The 24,438-nt window shown below is 34.9% G+C and overlaps 1 protein-coding gene across 1 annotated transcript in view; it reads right to left on the reverse strand.

Moving 5' to 3' along the window:
• The window catches only part of si:dkey-288a3.2 (protein phosphatase 1 regulatory subunit 37), a 77,971-nt gene that overhangs the window by 34,082 nt on the left and 19,451 nt on the right, over positions 1–24,438 (reverse strand). The window contains exons 8-11 of the mRNA XM_056477287.1: positions 23,553–23,708; positions 23,319–23,431; positions 14,181–14,322; positions 13,884–14,050 (exon numbers count right to left, since the gene is read on the reverse strand). Coding sequence (XP_056333262.1) covers positions 13,884–14,050; positions 14,181–14,322; positions 23,319–23,431; positions 23,553–23,708 — 578 coding nt within the window. The remainder of the gene's footprint in view (positions 1–13,883; positions 14,051–14,180; positions 14,323–23,318; positions 23,432–23,552; positions 23,709–24,438) is intronic.

The raw sequence follows: 24,438 nt of genomic DNA on the forward strand, positions 1-24,438 counted from the left end.
TAAGACTTTTAGATAAAAGCAGGGCTTGACATTAACTTTTTTGATCACCAGCCACTGTGGCTAGTAGTTTTCCAACATTACTAGCCACTTGCTATTTTCACTAGCCACATTTTTATTGTTGGGAAAATATATTTTATACACATAAATATGACTTTGACATGCAAAAATTACTTGATTTAGATTTTGCGTTATCTCCACATGCCACCTCATTCATTTAACTTTGTGTCATGTATGAGTTTGCTCAATAATCATGAGCAAATGGGTCATGGTTTCACAGTATTACAATTAGTTTTTATTTCACATAATTTTCAGAGCCCAAAATTTATCTCTGACCACACCAAACATAAACAATTAATTATTTCTTAGCCACACATTATAAATGTGTCAAAACAAGCAAAATATAGCTGTATACTATACTTTTTATTTAACAAAACATATGCACGGTAATCTGTCCTGGATAAAGGTTCCAGATCACCAGTTAACTACACATAAATGGGGAGTTAATCTCCCATTAAAGCAATGTTATTGTAAAAAAGTATAATTAAACCATATTAACGCAAAAGAAAGCAGGTTAAAAACATACCGTGTGATAATGAAAGGATGATCACACACACGGTTAATGTTAGACCTATAAATAATCTGTTCAAAGAATGGTTAAAGCGAAAGCAACTGGCGCTGCTTACAATAAGGCAACTCTGGAAATCTTAAAAGCAGCAAGACTGTGGGTGCATGTTTATAACTTTTTGTGTAGTCTATTTGAAAGCGAACAGATCGCATCAGTTGTGTTTCTAGACACAGTTGCTTCACGAAAGAAAACGGGAGCGCGCACGTGTTATAAACAGTCGTGCGCATCACCTCAGCTGTTTGCATGAGTGATTATCCTCTCATTTGGTATTCACCTGCTTTGCTTGTGCGAAGTTGTGAGCGCAATTATTTTTGTCAGTCGTGTTGCTTCTCAATTCTAAGATCGCCTTTGCATGCATATTGGACCATCCTTATTGTCGAACTCTGCTTTTAAGAATTATTATTTGGCGAAATTATTTTCAACCAGCCAAAGTGGCTAGTGGGAATGTCTGTCTTACCCTTACTCACTGCTGAAACCTACCCGCATTTGGTGGGCTGGCGGGTGTTAATGTAAAGCCCTGGATGAAAGCATGATCATTTATTAAATTCAATTGCTAGCTGTATTTTAAAATGTGGGTTGAAAAAAATATATAAAAGGAAAAAAATTAACCAAATTAATACTTTTGACTCCAGGCAATATAGGTACATTAAAGTATTATGAAATAAATATTATTTACAGGATAGAATCCAGAACATTCTACAGTGCAAGTCCAATCGTTTTGCTTCATGAGACCTCAATGTATCATCAATGTCTACGCGATACAGCAAAACAAATTATCACAATATAATATTTCATATCATTCAATAATTATTTAAGAATTTAAGAATATTAGGATTTTTTTATTTAACCACTTTATTTTCATTTATCAACATTACTAAGGAAAATAGTTTTAATAGTCAAAAATTAAATAAATTTAACTTAACAATGTACCGTCGCAAATGTCTTATAATGAAATAAACATAAGTGTTAAAGAGACTCTTAAACTTGATCAATAAAATGCTGCAAAGAATGTGTAATGGTAAAGTGTAAATGATGAAAAATCAAAGCAAACTTAAAGGTAGATATGTCAATAAAGATAAACCTCAAACTCTGTAAACAAAACAAATGTGATAATCACAAAAAAGTGATGGGATGCACAAAAAAAGAAACCAAAAAGCCATTCTGGCGACATCCTTACATCTAATTTCCACGTGTATTGTTATTCTGACCTAAGATAGCGATGACGCAACCCAACCAGAGTCAATTCACATATCATGTCTAAAAGCATGTGAAAAGTGCGCGGCGCATGAATTCTTACACCATTTTTAATGTGTGCTCCCCTGGCATTTGTGGTAACTAGGCAACCATCAACCGTTTTCTCAGAGGATGCCAATCGGACAAACCATTGCTGCAGTTCCAATACATGATGACTTGCATTTTATAAATTACCAAGAACCACACTTTTAACAAAAAAAATATTTTATGTTCTACTCAAGAAGAAAAAGTCACTTTTATCTTGAATGTCCAGAGGGTAAATGAACAGCCAATTACTATTTATGGGTGAACAAGCCTCTTAATATATTTAATTGGATTTTGCATTAATTGGACAATCTGTTGTACAGATTACTTATTAAAAACATACACTCATATTGGACAGAACACATGCAGGATTACTTTTACCCTTCTTGTTTGTTTTAGCCATTACTAACCATTTAACTATTTACTGGGTTGTTTTTAGGTCAGTTCTGGGTCAAAATCTTTCTTTTTTTGACAGGTAACATTCTCATAGACTGAAATCTAATGACAAAAAGTCAAGACAAGACAACAAATATTTATTGTTTCTTTAACTTATTTAATAATTTAACCAGGTTTTAACATATTTTTTAGGTAAGACAAAGTTTAACTTAATATTTCTTGTCAGTTTGATTGATTTAAACTGAGAGTACTGGAAAAGTTCATTTGACTCAACTAAAATCTTTAAGGCAACAAGATTTTTTTAGTGTAGCCAGTGATCCATCACCACCGAGTAAAACAAACTCAAAAATTGTCTGGAGATCAAACACCAAAAAATGGCTAGAATTTAAACATTATGACAGTATAATAAGTGGGATAACTGATGATAGAGCATGTAAATATTAAATTTTATGTAACAGCTGACAGACGATAAAGTCTAACATTCGTTTTAACTCTCTGCATCATTATTTAGGGAAATCCAAAATAATTACTTCTTTTACTGTAACATTTAGATATTAAAACAGTGTTGATTTTCAGTCATTGTTTCTCCTGCTTGAACTTCTCCATGTTGACCATTATGACTATAATAGTTAGGATGTGACATAGTACGCCAGTGGATTACAGAGCAAATAACCCAGGAAAATGTATTTCCTCTATAAGAGTTTATTTAGTTTTATTCTTATGTTTATTTCTAATTGTACAGCACTGTGGTCAGCACTGGGTTGTTTTTAAAAGTGTAAAATAAAATAAAATGAATGAATGAATGAATGAATGAATGAATGAATGAATGAATGAATGAATGAATGAATGAATGAATGAATGTTGTCAAAATGCTCAACCAAGCATTTTAAGTAAAAAATAACCCAGAATTTTGGACTAAAAAATATTAATAAAAAATTTAACCCATTAAAACAACCCAGGAAACTGTATCCAGCATATGGGTTAAAATAACCCAGAAATTGTTTAGAGTGTAGTTCACACAGCAGTGAAACATGTTTGTGCTTCATAACCTCATATTTGTTCTCAAGTGAAATATGGTGTCTACTAAGCATATAGTGTTTAAGCAGACTGACTTTTGTAGGATCTTGGTGACAAGTGTTATTTTTTCCATGACAGTGAGAGCAGATGCAAAAGAAACAGAGAGATGTGAGAGTGTGATTTGGTTTAGCTTTGATAAACATATGACACTTGACTGCCTTTATACGCCTGTTGTTTTCATGCCCTCCAACCATGTGAAGTTGATGGGAGATGATTCTGTGAAAGTATCACTAAAATATGGAGCATATTACTAAAACTGCAGTTCTCTAATTAAAGTCTGAGGCCAGAAAGAACTTATAAAGAAGGTATTTTTATGCAGTCACTGGGTCTGGAAGGCAATGCCTCCCCGTAAAAGCAGAAACAAACATAAAGCACTTGCAACACATTGCAGGTTTGTGCATAATATTCGTTACAAATATAATCTATAAAGGAGCAGAAGAAAATTATGAGGTGAGGACTTTCTACATGTAACGGAGGCCAGCTAGTAAGTGCTGTGCAGGTAAACCTCACTCCTCTGACCTCTAAAGGTGCTCTAGCGACAGACGCTAGAGGCCATGGTCTTTAGCCTCCTTGGTAGAGCACCCGACTTCTATGCGGAAAGTCACCGGTTCATTACCAGCTCGGAGAGGGTTGGGTGATGTAGGACTAACGGGGGTTACATACACACACTCTACTTTTGTTGTCCTGTGAAGGCACATATGGTATATTTCGTGTATATTAAATAGAGTATTATTTAACAAAAAAATAGGGAAATAGATTATTTTACATGATACACAGCAAGCCGATGCCAAACAACTAGCACCAACAAAACTCACTGTGTTGTTGCCTCATGTCGGCTTACGTCTGGTCCCATCTGGACCAATCCAATTTCAATTAAATTCCTCTTTATTTCTCTAAAGCTTTTACAATGTAGATTGTGTCAAAGCAGCTTAACATAGATGACGTTCTAGTAAATTAAAAGAAAGTAAAAGAAAATGAATAATGAATGAACTATTTTAATTGTTAACATTTGTTGTTCAGTTGTTTAATTGTGCCATTTTTAACATTTTGTCTTTTTGACAATGACTTGAGTCAATTTACCAGCAAGAAACACACATATAAATATATATTTTTACTTATTCAAACTACTTATTTAAAATGAGCTAAAACAACACAATTTTTTGAGATTTCATTGAGACAACTTAATTTTTTATGTTCAATCCACATAAATTTGTTAAAAGTGTTAAGTTAACTTAATTGATTTGTGTTGGGACAACATTAATGAATTGTGTGGAACTCTGCATTTTTTACAGTGAAGAAAGAAAGAGCAGTACAGTACCAAATACTGCTGTCATGTAAATTATTCACAAAATAGTTACAGAAAGCAGGTAAGACAAAAAAAAGGCTAAAAAATAAAATAAACAAGTAAATAACGGGGTGAGAATGGGGTAAAATCTGAAAACGTGGTAAAAATCAGGGGTTTTTCTTTTTCTAGATTGCTTTTTTAAAACACTGCGGTTAGGTTTATGGAAGGGGGTGGGTGGGTCAATCGGTGCTTTTTAACATACTATTGGCTGGTTTAGAGAAGTGGGAGGGTGGGGGATCGGTCGATTGTTCAGTCAACAAGTCAGTCAGTCAACAGCGGCCTCTGGTGGGTTTACGTGAGAACAGCAGGCATTATGTATGAATGGCATTATCATACATTATCAGAATGAGCCTGGGTTGAAATAATAACATTAAAGTATAACAAAAATAACAAGAAAGTAAAAGAAAATGAATAACTGAATGAACTATTTTAATTGTTAACATTTGTTGTTCAGTTGTTTTGTAACTTAATTGATTTGTGTTGGGACAACATTAATGAATTGTGTGGAACTCTGCATTTTTTACAGTGAAGAAAGAAAGAAAGAGCAGTACAGTACCAAATACTGCTGTCATGTAAATTATTCACAAAATAATACAACATAGGCCTATTCTGAAAACACAGCCCTATATACATTTCTGGAGATCACGAATTATGTAGCCAGAAGTACGTATGGTTGCATTTCATCTTTAAAATGAACGCTGCAAGGTGGTATGACGCCGCTCCTTTTCTCGTTTACCAGCTGACCGCTTACCTCCACATGGATGGCTTTTCCGATGTTGTCAGTTTGTCCGGTAGCTTGACACAATCGCTGGGGGGGTTGACCATGATGACAGGGTTTGAGTCCGGCGAAGAATAGTTACAGAAAGCAGGTAAGACAAAAAAAAAGGCTAAAAAGTTAAATAAGCAAGTAAATAACGGGGTGAGAATGGGGTAAAATCTGAAAACGTGGTAAAAATCAGGGGCTTTTCTTTTTCTAGATTGCTTTTTTAAAACACTGCGGTTAGGTTTATGGAAGGGGTGGGTGGGTCAATCGGTGCTTTTTAACATACTATTGGCTGGTTTAGAGAAGGGGGAGGGTGGGGGATCGGTCGATTGTTCAGTCAACAAGTCAGTCTGTCAACAGCGACCTGGGTTGGTTTACGTGAGAACAGCAGGCGCGAATGGCACTCGTGAGAGAAATTTGAGATCTGAAAACGCATACACAGTGGTCTCAGGTGGATTTGCATAAACTAAAACTGCAAAAAATAAATGTAGCTCCTGGGACATATTTTGCTCTCTCCAGAAATGTGTATAGCGGTACATTATCAGAATGAGCCTGGGTTGAAATAATAACATTTTGGTATTGGTGGTCTCCATTGGCGTAATGTGTTTTATACTGTAAAAAAAACGCTTATCATACGGCCCTACCCCACCTCTGTCCCTATACCCTAAACCCCCGTTTCTAATTTTGAATGTCAGAAGACTGTGTTAAGTGGTTATGACTGTGCAAGTTATGATTTTTCAGCATTTTTACTTACAAGGACATACGGCATGTCTCATAAACCACCTCAACATTGTACTACCTACAGTGCTCACCATAATTAAGTACACCCCATTTTGAAAAAGAATTTTTGTATCCATTTCTCAGTGAATATAGGCAATGTATTTTGGTGCATTTTAACAAAACAGATTTATTAAACAGATATATTTATTAAAATAATATTTTAGTCACCAAACATATTTAGAAAAAGAAAGATAATACAATTAAATTCTGGCAAAATATATTGCAAAATAAATTACAACCAAATTTCAACAAATTTTTCCATTGTTTGCTTGATTTTTCCTCTTCAATTTGTATTTAATATTTTGCTATAACATATAAATTGGGTGTACTAGTTTTTGGACCATTATCAATCATAAGTTATTTTGTTAGATAAGCCCCAGATTTGGCTTTAGTACTGACTATTCTAATGTTTATGCACAAATATAATATTGTATAGCTTCCGATTAAAAATATGAATTTAAAAGATTGATTTGTGAGAGGTGTACTTATATATGCTGAGCACTGTAGGTCATACATATGTCATTATATAAGGTTCTGTCCTTGTAAACCACCAAAACCAATACGCAGTCACACACACACACACACACACACATTTTGTGAATTTGAAATGTGTGTGTGCAGGCAGTGTGTGCGTGTATGTGTTGTGTGTGTGTGTGTGTGTGTGTGTGTGTGTGTGTGTGTGTGTGTGTGTGTGTGTGTGTGTGTGTGTGTAAACTCATCATACGCAGCTCATCAGATCTCCCAAGAGCAGGACCTGTTCTCTGCGTGCTCACTCACTCAACTCCAGCCATCATAGAGTCACACACCATGACAGACCACAAACACTACTCAACTCTTAGTTCCTCTTGGAGTCTTGGAGGCTCCCACAAGACCACCAGCCCCTCCGCAACCCTACCTGCATCTTTAATGATCCTTAATGAGAGACACAACAGCAGCAACCTGACTCTGACATGCACAGCAATGGTGACTTTTTACAAACAGCAAGGATAAATCCTTTGATGTCACTGCTTACACCATTGTGTTTAATAGATTGTCCAACCAAAAATAAAAAAAAGAATGGTCATACATTTAATTAAAGCCAGAGGTCTCCGGTGTTGAACACCATTTACTTGCATTGTGTGGACAAGAACTGTTGTTTAAGATACTGTATCTTCTTTTGAGTTGTAAGGATTATTACCTTATAGAATATACTCATAATTATATAACATTTTTATAATCTGAAATTTGTTGGCATATTCAAAGTGACTTAATGCAATTAGCGTCAAGCACACACACGTTTAGGTTGCTGCCAAATGAGATAAATATGAGCATGAAAAGTGTTTCCCATAGCTATATTTAGTGCTTTGAATGAATGACTTTAGGCCTGATGTTTATAATAAATGTTAAAAGTGAACACAGCTATTATTTGTTTGATTTAAACTTTTTTTTTCATAAATGTTTTACATATACTTATATTTAATGATTTAAGTGAAAGAAGATAGTAAGTAAATTCAGGTATATAATAAATCTTACATGATTTCAATAATTAGGATTTAAATAGTTATAGTTGACGTCAAAATGATTTGCCATCCTTCTTTGTCTTTTTAAAATATTTTCCAAGTGTTCTTTAATGGAGAGAAGATAATTTTTTCAAAGCATTTTAAACATGACGGTTTTAATACCTAATATCTTATAAATAATTTGTTTATTTACAAGATAATGGTATTCAGGTCAAAGTTCAATTTGAAGCCTTTAAAGTGAACTAGGCTTTAAAGTTAAAGCTAAATCAGGGTATATGCAGGAATCCTAAAGAAAATTTCAATTCCTTTTTAAGACTTTTTAAAGACACTTCAAGTTCTAATCAGTATCAAACTTTTAACTTAAACAGTTGTTAATAAACAGCTGTAGTTAAATAAATCAATGGAGCACAACCATGCAACAGAACTCCGATAAGCTCGGAAGAAACAACCTCGAAAGAATAAATTATGCGGTTGTTTTTAGCGACAGGCCACTTTTTAAACTCGTCTTTCTCCAACCAGGAGTACGGAAACTTACAAAAAGATTACGGTATGAACAGAAACAAAAAGGGTTACATAACTAAAATTCCAGCAAGTTAAACACGTTTAAACCAGTGGTGTAGTCCTTGCTATACGCACGTATACTCAGTACGCTTACTTTTTTCTACGAGCTGTTTGGGTATTACCACTTCTGAGGATCAATAATTGCATATACCCTCGGCATACTCACTTACTTTTCTGATTAAACTTCCTAATTTTAGTGTTTTATTTTAAATTCTTACTTAAAAATGTAGATGTGTATATATATATATATATATATATATATATATATATATATATATATATATATATATATATATATATATATATATATATATACACAGTTCAGTGCTGGATTCGGCTAAAAACTCCTCCAGCCATTATAGATGACACTGTGGATTGTGAGACACAACCTGTAAGTGTTTTTATTTGTTAAAATTGATCAATTATATGCACAGTTTCTAGCATTAACAGTATGTTGTAGCGAGGACGTAAACAAGGATGTAAACAATGAGAAATGCTGTTTGGCACCGCTAACAATCTAGCTACAAATTCATATTTATCTGTAAAACTGCTGTAAACACCCAGAATCTTCAGCAGCACTGCAGTGTCTCTCTATGCAGCTGCTTACCCTGCATTCTACATCTCAAATAACAAACTCACAAAAGATTGTTGAACGTTCCATTTTACTTATGCTTATTCCGAATATATGTAAGATACACTTGTCAGATTTCATTTTAGAGAGCAGACATGAGGTTCCGCTGTGTCCTCTGTGTCATTTTCTGTCTGATTCAGGCATAAACTGATAACTGAATCACAGCATATTATATTAGCTGACCAATCAGAGCCTCATGAGGTTCGTTTTCATGTTAGCTGAGAAGCTGTATAAGATATATATGAAAAAATAACGTGATTTTCTATAAATGAAGCATGAGCACACATTGCTTTGCATCTTATAAACGCTTATAAATATAATACACTCTGGACCACCACTTTAATATACCTTAAGAGAACAAAATAAGACTAACAAGGAAAACCCTTTCATTTCTTCTTATATTAGTTGGCATACAGTGTATATCTGAGAATAACACAGCTCAGTTTTGTTTTTTAAGAAAGGTTGGAACTTCTCGCAAAGCTCATGGTTGTGTATGCTTACTATAACTAAAAGAACTAACTATAAGCACCTTACTAAAGCGATGGAAACAGTCTTGAAATCCTGAGCTTCCTTATAGCGCCACAGTGAATATCTGAGATCAACAAATAAATAATGAATAATTAACGGCAAACAGGGCAATGATCAAAAAGAGCTGGGCTTCAACAGACACGACAAATCAGATGTGGTAAACAAAGACCCGAGGACCTACATTCTCTCTACCACCTTCCTCTGGTTTAAATATGCGCATGTAAAATCATGCCACGCACATGCACGCACACATTCGCATGCACTTTTCTTTTGAAGAATGAAATTTTCGCTTTTCTCAGTCCCAGGGAATTTCACGAAACTGAATCAGAACACTTGATCTGACCACCCGCTGATTTCTGATGGAAAGATTTGCTTTTTAATACAATCGTCAGTCGTTCTGCCACGTTGTGCCTGGCCCAGACAAATCCCAGCAGTGTGTCTTCTTGTACTGCCACAGTGAAATGTCTCATTCTCCATCGGTTAAATACCACCCTGCTGTAATCTATCACGGTGGAAATGTTAATAACATCGTCCTCTGTTTCAGCTCAGCTTAAATATGACACATTTATACACGTTTAAGACAGATGGCGTGTTTTCAGGCCGTTTATCGATGAAAATATATTAAAGGTGTAACTGATTGACGGGCTAAAAACATCAGAATCCAAACAAATTACATGTATATATATATATATATATATATATATATATATATATATATATATATATATATATATATATATATATATATATATATATATATATATATATATATATATATATATATAAAAGAAAACAAGCTCTGTTCGTAGGCTTCAGAGTCTGTTTTAAAGAGAGCATTCTGTCCTCTCACAATTTTAATTAATGCTTTAATATGCAAATAAGATCGAGGAGATAAATTCATGACAAACAGATGGCAAGTGAACTTTTTCTGTTCTGGCATGTTCTTAAGTTGCGGTATCATTTTTTCAGGGCTTTCGCAACGATGTGTGAAGCAGCAGCTCTGAGAGATCAGCAACAACTCACAGCTTTGCCCAACTTAGTGAAAACTTCTGTCTTTTTAATTGAAACAGCAGAGCTATTATGTTCCCTTTATTGTAAAAATATACACATTTAGTTTGTGAGACTAATGATTTATATCACTAGACCTGAGCTGATAATGCTGTAGCTCATAAATCCTTTCTGGAAAATACAGAAAATTAAATTGAACTAATTTTTGGGGGTCTTCAGCCAACACGTAACAAGAAATAAAACTTTCAATATACAGTTGAAGTCAGAATTATTAGACCCCCTGTTTTTTTTCCCCCAATTTCTGTTTAACGGATAGAAGATTTTTTCAACACATTTCTAAACATAATAGTTTTAATAACTCATTTATAATACCTGATTTCTTTTATCTTTGCCTTAACTAAGGCTTAACTAGGTTAATTAGGTTAACTAGGCAGGATAGGGTAATTAGGCAAGTTATTGTATAATGATGGTTTGTTCTGTAGACAATCGAAAAAATATTTAGCTTAAAGGGGCTAATAATTTTGACCTTAAAAGGTTTTTAAAGGATTTAAAAAACTGCTTTTTTCTAGCTGAAATTAAAAAAAAAAAAAACTTCTCCAGAAGAAAAAATATTATCAGACATACTTTGAATATTTCCTTGCTCTGTTAAACATCACTTGGGAAATATTTAAAAAAGAAAAAAAATCAAAGGGGGGCTAATAATTCTGATTGCAATTTTAAAAAAATTATACCTAAAAAAAATGACCAGTAAACCAATGAATGAATATCAAAACTCATTGTAATTCAGATTTAAAAGGATAGTTCACCCAAAACCGAGATGCAAAACCTGTTTATTTCTTCTGTTAAACACAAAATAAGATATTCTGAAGAAAGATGGAAATCGCTTGCCATTGACTTCCATAGTCATTGACTTTCTGTTTGTTTTTTCTACTATGTAAGTCGATGTTTACAGGTTTTTAGCTTTCTTCAAAATATCTTCTTTTGTGTACAACAGACAAAACAAACTCATAAAGGTTTATAAATACTAAATTGTCAAATTTTCTGTTTTTGGGTTTAATTTCCCTTTAAACATCTCTAGTTACAACTATAAGTTAGAATTGTTATTTTGTTTTACAGTAAGATATAGTATATATATATATATAGTATATATATATACACTTACTTTTTAAGTAAGTTACTTGCTTACTTATTGTTTACACTTACAGTTTCATTGTAATAATTTGAGCAATTTCTGGGAGGAATTTGTTTCAGAAAGTAAATGATATTCCTTCTTTTAATGGTGAAAAATGCAGTTATTTAAATCTCCCCATTTTGGTTGTATAGGCTACGTTTCCATTATTTTGAACAAATAAACATATCTAGATATTACTATTATTATTATTATTATTATTATTATTATTATTATTATTATTATTATTACAATATCAGTATTTTCTTTATTTTTCATAAAATAAAATAAAAAGTACATTTTACAGTACATAAAACATAATACATTTTATTTTTCATTTTTTAATGTTTTCATTTCCAAAAATAAGGAGCCCATTAAACGTTTATTTTGATAGGTTGCCTACAAATAAAAAACACGTGCTGCTGGCTTCAGGGAATTTTCAAATGGCTCATTTCAATCTGAAAGTACTATGCAGTGGCGCAGTGGGTAGCATGTTCGCCAGGGACTAAGCCGAAATGAAAATGAATTAATGAATGAATGAAAAATATATATATATTTTATTAGTTAAAATTATTTATACAGTTATTAGCCCCCCTTTGAATTTTTAATTCTTTTTTAAATATTTCCCAAATTATGTTTAACAGAGCAAGGAAATTTTCACAGTATGTCTGACAATATTTTTTCTTCTGGAGAAAATCTTATTTGTTTTATTTCGGCAAGAATAAAAGCAGATTTTATTTTTTTTAAATCATTTGAAAGTCAAAATTATTACCCCTTTAATCTAACTTTTTTTTTCGATAGTCTACAGAACAAACCATCATTATACAACAACATGCCTAATTACTCTAACCTGCCTAGTTAACCTAATTATCCTAGTTAAGACTTTAAATGTCACTTTAAGCTGTGTAGAAATGTCTTGAAAAATATCTAGTAAGATATTATTTACTGTCATCATGGAAAAGATAAAATAAATCAGTTATTAGAAAAGAGCTATTAAAACTATTATGTTTAGAAATGTGTTGAAAAAAATATTCTCTCCGTTAAATAGAAATTGGGGAAAAAAAAAAATCAACACGGGGCTAATAATTCTGACTTCATATATATATATATATATATATATATATATATATATATATATATATATATATATATATATATATATATATATATATATATATATATATATATATATATTCACCAGCCATTAGGTTTAGGTTTATTAGGTGATTTAAGTAAAATTTAACGTGGTATGTTTGTGGGCTAGTATGCAGAAGAGCATCTCTGAATGCACAACACGTCAAACCTTGAGTCAGATGGGCAACCACTCTTGTCAGCTAACAACAGGAAATTGAGGCTACAACTCGCACAGGCTCACCAAAATTAGACAATAGAAGATTGGATAAACATTGCTTGGTCTGATGAGTCTCGATTTCTGCTTCGACATTTGGATGGTAGGGTCAGAATTTGGCGTCAACAAAATGAAAGCTTGGATCCATCCTGCCTTGTATCAACGGTTCATTCTGGTGATGGTGGTGTAATGGTGTGGGGGACATTTTCTTGGCACACTTTGGGCCCATTAGTATCAACTGTGTCAACGCCACAGCCTACCTGAGTATTGTTGCTGACCATCTCCATCCCTTTATGACCACAGTGTAGCCATCTTCTGATGGATACTTCCAGCAGTATAACGCACCATGTAATAAAGCACGAATCATCTCAGACTGGTTTTGTTGAACATGACAATGAGTTCACTGTACTTAAATGGCCTCCACAATCACCAGATCTCAATCCAATAGAGCACCTTTAGGATGTGGTGAAACGGGCGGTTCGCATCATGGATGTGCAGCCGACAAATTTGCAGAAGCTGTGTGATGCTATCATGTCAATATAGACCAAAATCTCTGAGGAATATTTCCAGTACCTTGTTGAATCTATGCAAGATGGACTAAGGCAGTTCTGAAGGCAAAAGGGGGTCCAATCCGGTACAAGTAAGATGTACCTAATAAAGTGACCAGTGAGTGTATATACAGCGCAGTCCCAGGAAAGGTTCTTCAATCTACATATACACATAATTGTTCATGATTTAAACTATATTTTAGGCCTGAGCGAGGACTACACTTTGCAAAAATCCCCTGATATTTACTAAGTAAATCCAGCCATCTGTGTGAAAAACTATAATTCTAAACACTGGGATGATCGGGATGAGGTACAGTTGACAACTCACCTTCTCCTCTTTCAGGTGTTGGTCCAGATCCAGTCTGATGAGTGAACGGTTGATTTTTAGGGCCAGTGATAGAGCCATGAGGCCTCCAGCAAGCACCTGGTTCTGCCGAACATCCAAACGCTGGATCTGTGGACTCTCTGCGAGAATCTCAGCCAAAGTCACAGCACCTGGCACCATTGGTACAACACACAGACACACAAGCACGCTTCATTATAAGGTGAACCAGAAACGCATCCATGAAAAAAGGGAAATTCAAGATGTGCCAATAAGGCAGAAAAGCAATATTACAAACCCTACCTTCGCATGTTATTCCTGTGGCGGCTAGGCCAAGTTGCAATAAAGAGCGATTGATCATGAGGGACTCCTTTAACATGTGAATGCCTCTGTTCTCAAGGTTGTTTTTGCCAAGGTTTAACGTTTCAAGTGAGTTTAACCGGGGCTGGGAGGAAGGGGGAAAAAAAGAGAAAGAAAAAAACATGTTTAAGAACACGTACACTGATGAGCTTGTTTTTAAATCACTTTTTCAAATTCGAAAGTGTCCCTTTTCTGTGCATTTGAATCCAATTATGGATGGTGAATTTGTGTCACTTTGAGAGCTTTAAGTGTCAGATGCCGTGCCGTGGCAATAGATTGGCTCTCAAGAGCATATTAGCCGCGTCATTTATGAAGCACGATTAGCAGTCATATAAAGCAGGAGATAGCAGAGCACATGAGGGAAAAGCCATGTTGCATAACAGAATGTACACCATGCCAGCTCGCTACACTCATTATTCTCACTTAGTCTCCTGCTTTAAATGAAAAACCATAGACGGATAAAAAAAAAACAAGTTTAGAGATCAGCTCACGGTTCATTTGCGTCACTGTTACAACATTCAAGCATGTAAACACCCACACACACACACACACACACGTAGTTTATGCATACAGACATAACCAGTCAAAGATACAGAGGAGAAAAATGAAATGAGGAAAATGTCACTGAAATGTCACTTCAAATGTAAAACGCTTTAGAATTCAACAGAATTTTAGTAATGTATGGGTTTTGTGTTGGGGTGGCATGGTGGTGCAGTGGGTAGCGCAATCGCTTCACAGCAAGAAGATCGCTGGTTCAAGCCTTGGCTGGGTCAGTTGGCATTTCCGTGTGGCGTTTTTTATGTTCTCAGTTAGCATGGGTTTTCTCTGAGTGCTACAGTTTCCCCACAGTCCAAAGACATGCGCTAAATAGGTGAATTGGGTAAGCTAAATTGTCTATAGTGTATGTGTGTGACTGAGTGTGTATGAGTGTTTCCCAGTGATAGGTTGTGGGAGGTTCATTCTGCTGTGGCGACCCCTGATTAATAAAGGGACTAAAGCCGCCTTTCCACTGCACATGACATTTGGACACGACTGTCGGAACACACCCCCTTGTGGCAGTCGCACAGAATATTCAGTTTTGCCATGCACCATGTCACCAATGAGAGAGAAGCTGTTCTCGCAGTGTCCGAAATAAAGTAGTGCAAAAGCCTTTATTCTCTGTGCGTTCACCATGGTTAAATGAATAAATACTAGAAACTAATGGACAGCTACACATTTTTGGAGGGAATGTGGAGACAACATAAAAAATTATATTTTTAATACTTATGAATATTATGTATATTTATGAATAGAAATGTCTATATATATATATATATATACACTGGAATACATTACATCCGGTCGGCCGGTTGCATATGGTCTAGTCGCAGCAGTTCAAATATTTCAACGGATACGCAGCTCAAATCGGATTTTCCACATATGGAGATGATCAGAACTCCCCGCAGCTCCCGGACTACTCTCCATTGGAAATGAATGACTTCCGGTCTGTCACTTGTCGTTTGTCGTGCGCAGTGGAAAGGAGGCTTAAGCCAGGGTTGTCCAAAGTTGGTCCTGGAGGGCCGGTGTCCTGCTGAGTTTAGCTCCAAGCTGCCTCAACACACCTGCAAGGATGTTTCTAGAAAGCCTAGTAAGAGCTTTATTAGCTATCCCAGGTGTGTCTGATTGGGGTTGGAACTAAACTTTGCATGACACCGGCCATCCAGGACCAAGTTTGGGCACCCCTGGACTAAGCCGAAAATAAAATGAATGAATAAATGAATGGGTTTAGTGTTTGCACATGTATAAATGCCATAATACACTAATATAAATTTAAGTGGTATCCTCATGTTTTTTTTTTTTCCAAATGTGACCCTGGACCAAAAAATATTTTTATTTTTACTTTATTTTTTATTAGATTTTATTTTAGTTATTAGTTAGACCAAATATCGGCCTTTTCCTAACAACTATTTAATAGTAGCTCATTTACTTGGCTTTTATGTGACGTATAAATCACAATTTTTTTTAAAGAATGTAATTAAAATTAAAATAAATAAAACCAAAAATAAATCAGTTTTGCAGTCCAAGGCCACAAATTTGTATAATTTTCTTTCTTCTGTGAAACATTATTTTTAACAAATTATTACAAGTGTTTTAAGTAAATTCTATTTATTTTGAGAATTAATAAAATCAATAAATTAGTTAATTACAGTACTATATATATATATATATATATATATATATATATATATATATATATATATATATATATATATATATATATATATATATATATATATATTTCGATTGGCCAGAGATCGGTATCGGGCGATAATCACATTTAATGACTTCATCGGTACTCGCCAATCTGGCCGATCTCATGAACCGATCGCAGGTGTTTGTTTATGAGTTTACAAGCAGAGGAAGAGGCACCTGCTCACCCAGGTTTTTACATCAGCAGCTACAACACAAGGTAAATGATGTGTGGGGGTGTGAGTGATTGCTGTGCTCGCGTCACAGCAGCTAAAATATATACAGACGTGGAGCAACCTCCTCCTGTTAAATGAATAAAACAGTAAAGATATTGTGAAAGATATTTAATAATATAACTTTTTAAAATTTACTTATTGCAATAAACAGTATTTTATAGCCATTTTTCCTTTAGTAAAGAATTTATATAATTCATAGATGTGTATTTTAACTTTTTGTGCATCAAATATGCACTTTAAACTTTTTATGATTGAGACACGCTGAGTTTCAAAATTGCATTGTTAGTCATTTTTATTACCATTTTAGGGATGCTCCGATCAGAATTTCTGTTTAACGGAGAGAAGATTTTTTTCAACACATTTCTAAACATAATAGTTTTAACTATTAATTAGGTTAACTAGGCAGGTTAGAGTAATTAGGCAAGTTATTGTATAACGATGGTTTGTTCTGTAGACTATACTAAAAAGTATAACTTAAAGGGGCTAATAATTTTTAATTTTTAATTTAAAAAAATTAACAAATAAGACTTTCTCCAGAAAAAAAAATATCGTCAGACATACTGTGGAAATGTCCTTGCTCTGTTAAAAATCATTTGGCAAATATTTAAAAAATGAAAAGAAAAATCATAAGGGGGCTAATAATTCTGACGTCAACTGTATATATATATATATATATATATATATATATATATATATATATATATATATATATATATATATATATATATATATATATATATATATAGTACAAAAAGTACAATAATTATGGAACAAAAAGTCCTATTATCTTAACCACTTCAAGCATTGTTAACATTGCAAGTTAACTGAAGTAGCGTCATTCAAAGAGCCTACGGTTGACAACTTGAGTCGTCTGATTTCCAATTGGTCAGACAAGAATCCGCTGAAAAATGTGGATAACATTGTGATTTAATTATGTTCCGCAGACATCAGAGAGTTCTACGTCTGCCCAAATAACCCATTTATTCGCTCGCTCTCTTCTTCTGCCTTTAAAGAAACCCCAGGAAAAAAAAAGAAAGAAAGGTTAATAACAACCCTTCCTGTGTCATATTCGACACGACCAGCCATTGGACTAATTATATTCATTATGGCCGCATGGATGTCTACTTATCCTTCTTAATGACAGACCACATGAAAAAGCCCTCTAAACACATATCTATTATTTAATCAAACTGTTCCCATTTGGTACAGGCAAAATGGAATGAGCAGCCTTTATTTTTGGCCTGAATGAATTCTCTGTGAGCACGCCAAAGGCCGAGAGAAGAGAAAGCAGGCCTTTAATTTGTAGCTTTTGATTTGAATCGCCATTCAGATGACAGAAAGGTACAGTTTATTCTGACAATCAGAGCTGCTGAAGAGGAATAGATATTATTAAGGATTAGAGATGAGCTTTCCAGTGAGGATGAGACAAGCCGTTTCCTTTTGTTCTCTTCTCTTTTCTCTCTGTGTGTCAAACTCTGCCGTAGACCACACAAAAAAGAGAGATATATCCAGTAGCTGTCATGTTGACAGTTTGGGTACTTCCTCTCCAAAGCCAAGCAGGGGCCACATGCAGTGTCACTGTTCGTCTTTAATCAAAGCCGCGCTCGCATAAAATAGGGATGAATAAATAGAACAGATAAGTGAAAATCGTTGTATTTTGCTATTATATGCAACCTGCAGTTTTTTTTCTATACAAGAATAAACCGAATCAAAAATAAAAGCCTCATTGATAGCATAAGGTGGCATTTTATGTGTCCATAAAAATAAAGTGAATTAGGACTGTGCCTCTCAATTATTTGGAAACCATACGATGCCATTTTTTAAGGAACAACTGAAATGTAACAGTTATTCAGTCAAATCAGGCCATCTGTCTGTTTCCCATCGTTCTTTCAGTTCAGACCTTATTTAGGAATCTGTTAATCCATTTTATAAAGTCAGTGTAAACAAATCACACTTGAAAGTTTTCAGTCAAGAGTTACTTACATTTCTGTCTCTTATACAGTATATGTATAATGCAAATCAACGACTTGTGCGCTGGCTATTATTTGAGCAAAACTACAATCTTTAAATTCGTCATAAAAAGAGATCTGAGAATGTCCTGGTTGAAGCCCTTTCTAGAGTATTAGGATGAGTTGCTAAATGACGTGAATTGTATTCCAATATACATTCATTAATTTACATTCTCAAATGATATACTTTTGTTCTTAAATGCGAGGGTGTTACGTCCATATGACGTTATACAGTTTGGGGACTGTTGTTTCTGTTTTGCTGGTTTTGTTATAGGATACGCATGTTGGCTGTGTTGGATGTCAATCTTTTGGGATATTGACTGACGTTTGATGGCGTAATTGAGAGGAGCTCCAACTGTAGTTTTTTTTTTCCAAATGTGACCCTGGACTAAAAATCTTTTTATTTTTAATTTATTTTTGGCAAATTTCTACTGTAAATATATAAAAACAAATTATTTTATAAGTAATGTACATTGCTAAGAACTTATTTTGAGAAACTTTAAATGTGATTTTCTCAGTGTTTTTATTTGATCTCCCTAAGATTGCAGATGTTCAAATAGTTATTAGTTAGACCAAACATTGCCCCTTCCCTAACAACTATTCAATACTAGCATATTTACTTTGCTTTTATGTGATAAGAATACTTTTCAATAATTTGGAAACCATAAGATGGCATTTTTTTTAAAGGAACAACTGAAATGTAACAGTTACTCAGTCAAATCAGGTCATCTGTTTGCTAATTGTTCTTTTAGTTCAGACCTTGTTTATGAATCAGATGATCCAGTTCATAAAGTCAGTGTGAACAAATCACACTTGAAAGTTATCAGTCAGTAGGAACTTACATTCCTGTCTCTTTTATAGTGTGTATAATGCAAATCAACGACTTGTGTGCTGGCTATTGTTTGTGCAAAACTACAATCTGGAAATTCGTAATAAAAAGAGATCTGAGAATGTCCTGGCTGAAGCCCTTTCTAGAGTATTAGGATGAGTTGCTAAATGACATGAATTGTATTCCAATATACATTAATTAATTTACATTCTCAAATGATATACGTTTGTTCTTAAATGTGAGGGTGTTACGTCCATATGATATTATACAGTTTGGGGGCTGTTGTTTCTGTTTAGCTAGTTTTGTTATTCACCTTATTCTCCGCGTACGAGTGGGCGCAGCCTTTTGAATCTTTTTGGATCGAGACTTCCGGTCTCATTCACTTCCATTCGTTTTTAGATGTTAACAACAGCTCGTTCTGCTGCTTCATGTTGCAAACTGATGTTTTCTTATTATATGATTCTGCTTTGTCTGTATAGTCATGAACACATGACTATATAGTTTATGACTATATAGTTTGACCATTTTCTGCGGTTTCGTATTCCTTGTAATTTCTTCCATAGGCAGCTGAATCGGCATTTACAAAACAATTGCAAAAACGAGCGAGCTTCCACATTGAAGAGTAAGGTCAATTGGATACGCAGGTTGGCTGTGCTGGACGTTAATCTTTCAGGATTAACTGATGTTCGATGACGTAATTGAGAGGAGCTTCAATTAGAGCTGAGAACCTACACTGGTCTCACGGTTCAGTTCAGTTACGATTATCATGCCATCCATTCGGTTCAATTCAATATGCAATTCGGTGCATCGAGGCTTTCCAAACACAGTTTTATATTTTCTTCACAGCAGCAATTATTGTATTAAAATCTATAAATATATTTATATACTATTTGTAATACAGTTTTGTCCTTTACTACAAACAGTCAGATATATAAACTGTACCTTTAAACAACACAAGCATTTTATAGCAAATAATATACGCTCAACAGTAAGGGCTGCGATTGGCTCTTGCGCACTACGCTCTTCACAGATGACTGACACTGATAAATGGCAGTGGCGATCACAGCTGATCCATGATAGACACTGTGGAGAAAACTCTGCAGACACGCGCTCGTGTCTGTATCCAGACATATCGCTGTAACAGCCGAGAGGAGAGAAAAAGTCATGCCAGCAGGTCAACCGGGCCACAGTGAGAGAGAGAGAGAGAGAGAGAGAAATGCTGTTTACTTTCAGTTTCTCCATAACAGTGAAATAGAGGCTTCTGCTGTTAGTGTCAGTGAAAGACTGTTTAGAAAACACACATGCAGTGAAATTGTGCACAGTTTCTGCGTATTTAAGTAGTTGGAGCATTGTACATACTCACGCTCGCCTCCCTCGCCATAGTAAGCTACGGCGACATAGCGCATATGAGATAAATGACGTCACTACATAATAACCGGTTATGATTATTACTGAACCAATACCTAATTGTCCGCGTCTGCATCGTGGTGCACCAAAGAAACAATGAATTTTGACACCCCTAGCTCCAATCATTCAGGATAGACGTGGGAACTTGAGCTGTGTTTGATATTTGTTTTATGTGTGTGATTTTTGCCTTTTTGGTTTGTTCTGCTGCTTGTTTGTTTAACTTTTGTCAGTGTGCTTTATTTACCATATACATTTTCAAACATTTAAACTCCTTTGTGATATGGAGTGTGAACGCTGTGTCTGTGTATTATTCTGGATTGAAGAAACGGAATAGGAAAGCTCTGTCACGTAATGTACAGTTGAAGTCAGAATTATTAGCCCCCTTTTGAATAGTTTTTTCTTTTTTAAATATTTCCCAAATGATTTTTTTAACCGAGCAAGGAAATTTTCACAGTATGTCTGATAATCTATTTACTTCTGGAAAAAAGTCTTATTTGATTTATTTCAGCTAGAATAAAAGACGTTTTTAATTTTTTAAAACCATTTTAAGGTCAAAATTATTGGCCCCTTTAAGCTATATATTTTTACTTGTCTACAGAACAAACCATCATTATACAATAACTTGCCTAATTACCCTAACCTGCCTAGTTAACCTAATTAACCAAGTTAAGCCTTTAAATGTCTGTATAGAAGTGTCTTGAAAAATATCTAGTCATATTATTTACTGTCATCATGGAAAAGATAAAATAAATCAGTTATTAGAAATTAGAAATAATAAACAAGTTCACTTAAATAGTACTTTCATGTTATGTTGTTCTTCATCTATTATAAATGGCAACAATAATTATAACTACAGTAGCCTAATGTTTCCTTTTCATTCCTCCTCGACCATTAAAAAGTAATGGAAAGGACGTAACATTAACAAAAGGCTATCATTATGCTTCAGAAGACATTTGATATAGCACACAATAAACCACTTTTTGTTTGATATTGGTCGTTATTTTACTCACCCGTTACTTGTTTCAAACCTTTTTGAGTTTTTTTATTGTGTTCAACACAAAAGAAGATATTTTTTTTAAATGTTGGAAACCTGTAACCATTGACTTGCTTAGTATTTGTCATTTTTATTATTATTTTTGGGGGGGATCTCCTTTAATGGACAGGATAGTGAAGATTACAGACAGGAAAGTGATGGGAGCAGAGAGGGGAATGATCAGCATAGGACCTTAAGCTGGGAATTGAACTCAGGTTGCCGTGAACACCTCAGTGTTATGTATCAACACTCTAACCACTAGGCTATTGATAATGACTGTATTTTTTTCCCTGGAAGTCAATGGTTACATGTTTTTAACTTTCTTCAAAAATCTTCAGTCACGCTTTATTTTGATGGAACTAATTCTCATTAGATTGTAAGTAAACTGTCAGGTTGGGGTTAGGGTTAGGATTAGAGCAAGTTGACGTACCTTATAGTGAGTTAAATGTCTGTTAAAGGAGCAGTATCAACAGATATTAAGCAGACAGTCTACTAATACTCCAATGGACCATCAAAATAAAGTATTACCAAATCTTCTTTTGTGATAAATAGAAGAAAGATGCTTTTAATGGTTTGGAACCTCTAGTAAACAGTGAGTAGATTAAATTTTTTGGGTGAACTATCCCTTTTAGTTTATAAGCTTTTCAATTTTGCATGGTTTTTACTCAAATCACTCATTCTGTGTTACTCAGAACAACATGCAAGTGTGTGAATGATAACAGAGATTTCTGGAGAACCTGTTCCTTTAATTAAAGCATAGTGTCATTTTTTTAATGAATTACCTGATCCAGTTTACAAAGCCAGTGTAAATGAATCACACTGATTTGGCTCACTAAACCACTTGAGAGAAATTATCATTGAATTAGAAATGAAGATAAACCTAACGTCTGTCCGTAAGCCACAAAAAGATACTGTATTGCTTCAGAAGACATCTAATATATCAAGTTGCTGTTTGATTGCTTTTTTGTCTTTTTAGAAGCTTAAAATCTTAAGTTTTTTTTTTCATTTAGCAACTACAAGGAAAAATTTTCAGTTAGTATTTCTTTCTTTCTGTCCTTTTCTATTCCAAAGTCAGGATCAAAGTTTGAACCAACATGAGAGCATTCAAACGATGAGGGAACTTTCATTTTGGATGGAACCTTTTCCTTTAAATAAAACGCAGCGTGAAAAGCAGTTGTGAAAAGCGTTTCAGCAAATTACTGATGCACAATCTCCCAGATGTGTTACTTTTTTAACTTCCTCTGCTTTTTTTAATCGCACGTCGCGCGTCTAGAAGTGCTGTTATAATGATTAAAATTGCACATATCTCTATTATCTTGCCGGAGAGAAAAATCTCACCAGAACGTTCTGTAGATGGCTCATGCCAAGATGAGTGATGTGATTGTTGCTCAGTATCAGCGTTCTCAAACCAGTCTTCTGAAAGCTCAAAGCATCGCAAATCTCCTCCAAACCTGTGGAACAAAGAGAGATGACTACACAAGAGCTGAAACAAATTGTGCGTTTTAACCACAAAAACCTATTCAAGCGTGCTATTGGCAGCGCACAATACGTCCTCAAACCAAATGGGTGTACCTGAGTCAGACGTGGCATTGTTGCTTAGGTCCAAGGTTTTAAGAGTGCTGTTGAATTTGAGCAGGTCGGCAACTTGCATGGAGTCCTGATAGCCGTTGAGGTTGTTTTCAGAGAGGTAAAGCTCCTGCAAAGCCACGTTCCTTTTCAGAGCACCGACTAGGGCAAGAATTGAGAAAAATGTTCAATAAGCATTGTCCTTTGTCCTTGTCCGAGATATGTGTGCCCAGTGCAACAACAAAAGATGTCATGTAAGACAATCTGGATGGACAAAAAAATAAAAAGGAGAAGAACGGATTTCTATGAATGCCGAGAGCAGTTCTTCCAAACCACAACAAAGGCTCATTGAAAACTTGAGGTTGTGCAGGACTAACTCCATTATCGTTTTTATTTACATCGCTGTGATTATCACGGCCATCATTTTAATCGTCAACATCATTACGTCTCCCTTTTAGGGCCAGAGAAGCTTTCATGGGCTTTTTGTCTGTGGACTCGCAGAGCAGACTGTCCAAATCAATGCGGCAGATTTGATCAGACCCTTTCGGTTGCATGCGGAATGCCAACATCGTCATCATACACAGTAGGAACCAAATAGGGGGATCGTTGAATTGATCGGAGGGACTCCACTGTGCGAGTCAGCGAGTCCCGCAATCAGGGCCCCACCGATCGATAGCAATGATCAGAAGCTGGGCATCCCGCTGGGAAGAATGAGGGGGGCGGCCGAGTGGCCCCAAAATATCAAATGGATCCACATGCTGCTTAAAGAGACAGAGCCACCAAGACATGGGATGTGCCACTCCACTCCTCTGTCTCATTTAAGGTCATTTTATCGGGTTCTGTTAATGGCCTGTGTCTACAACATCTCTTTCTCCCTTTCAGTCATTTTCAG

Source organism: Danio aesculapii, chromosome 17 (genome assembly GCF_903798145.1).
Source record: "Danio aesculapii chromosome 17, fDanAes4.1, whole genome shotgun sequence".
Classification (NCBI taxonomy): Eukaryota; Metazoa; Chordata; class Actinopteri; order Cypriniformes; family Danionidae; genus Danio; species Danio aesculapii.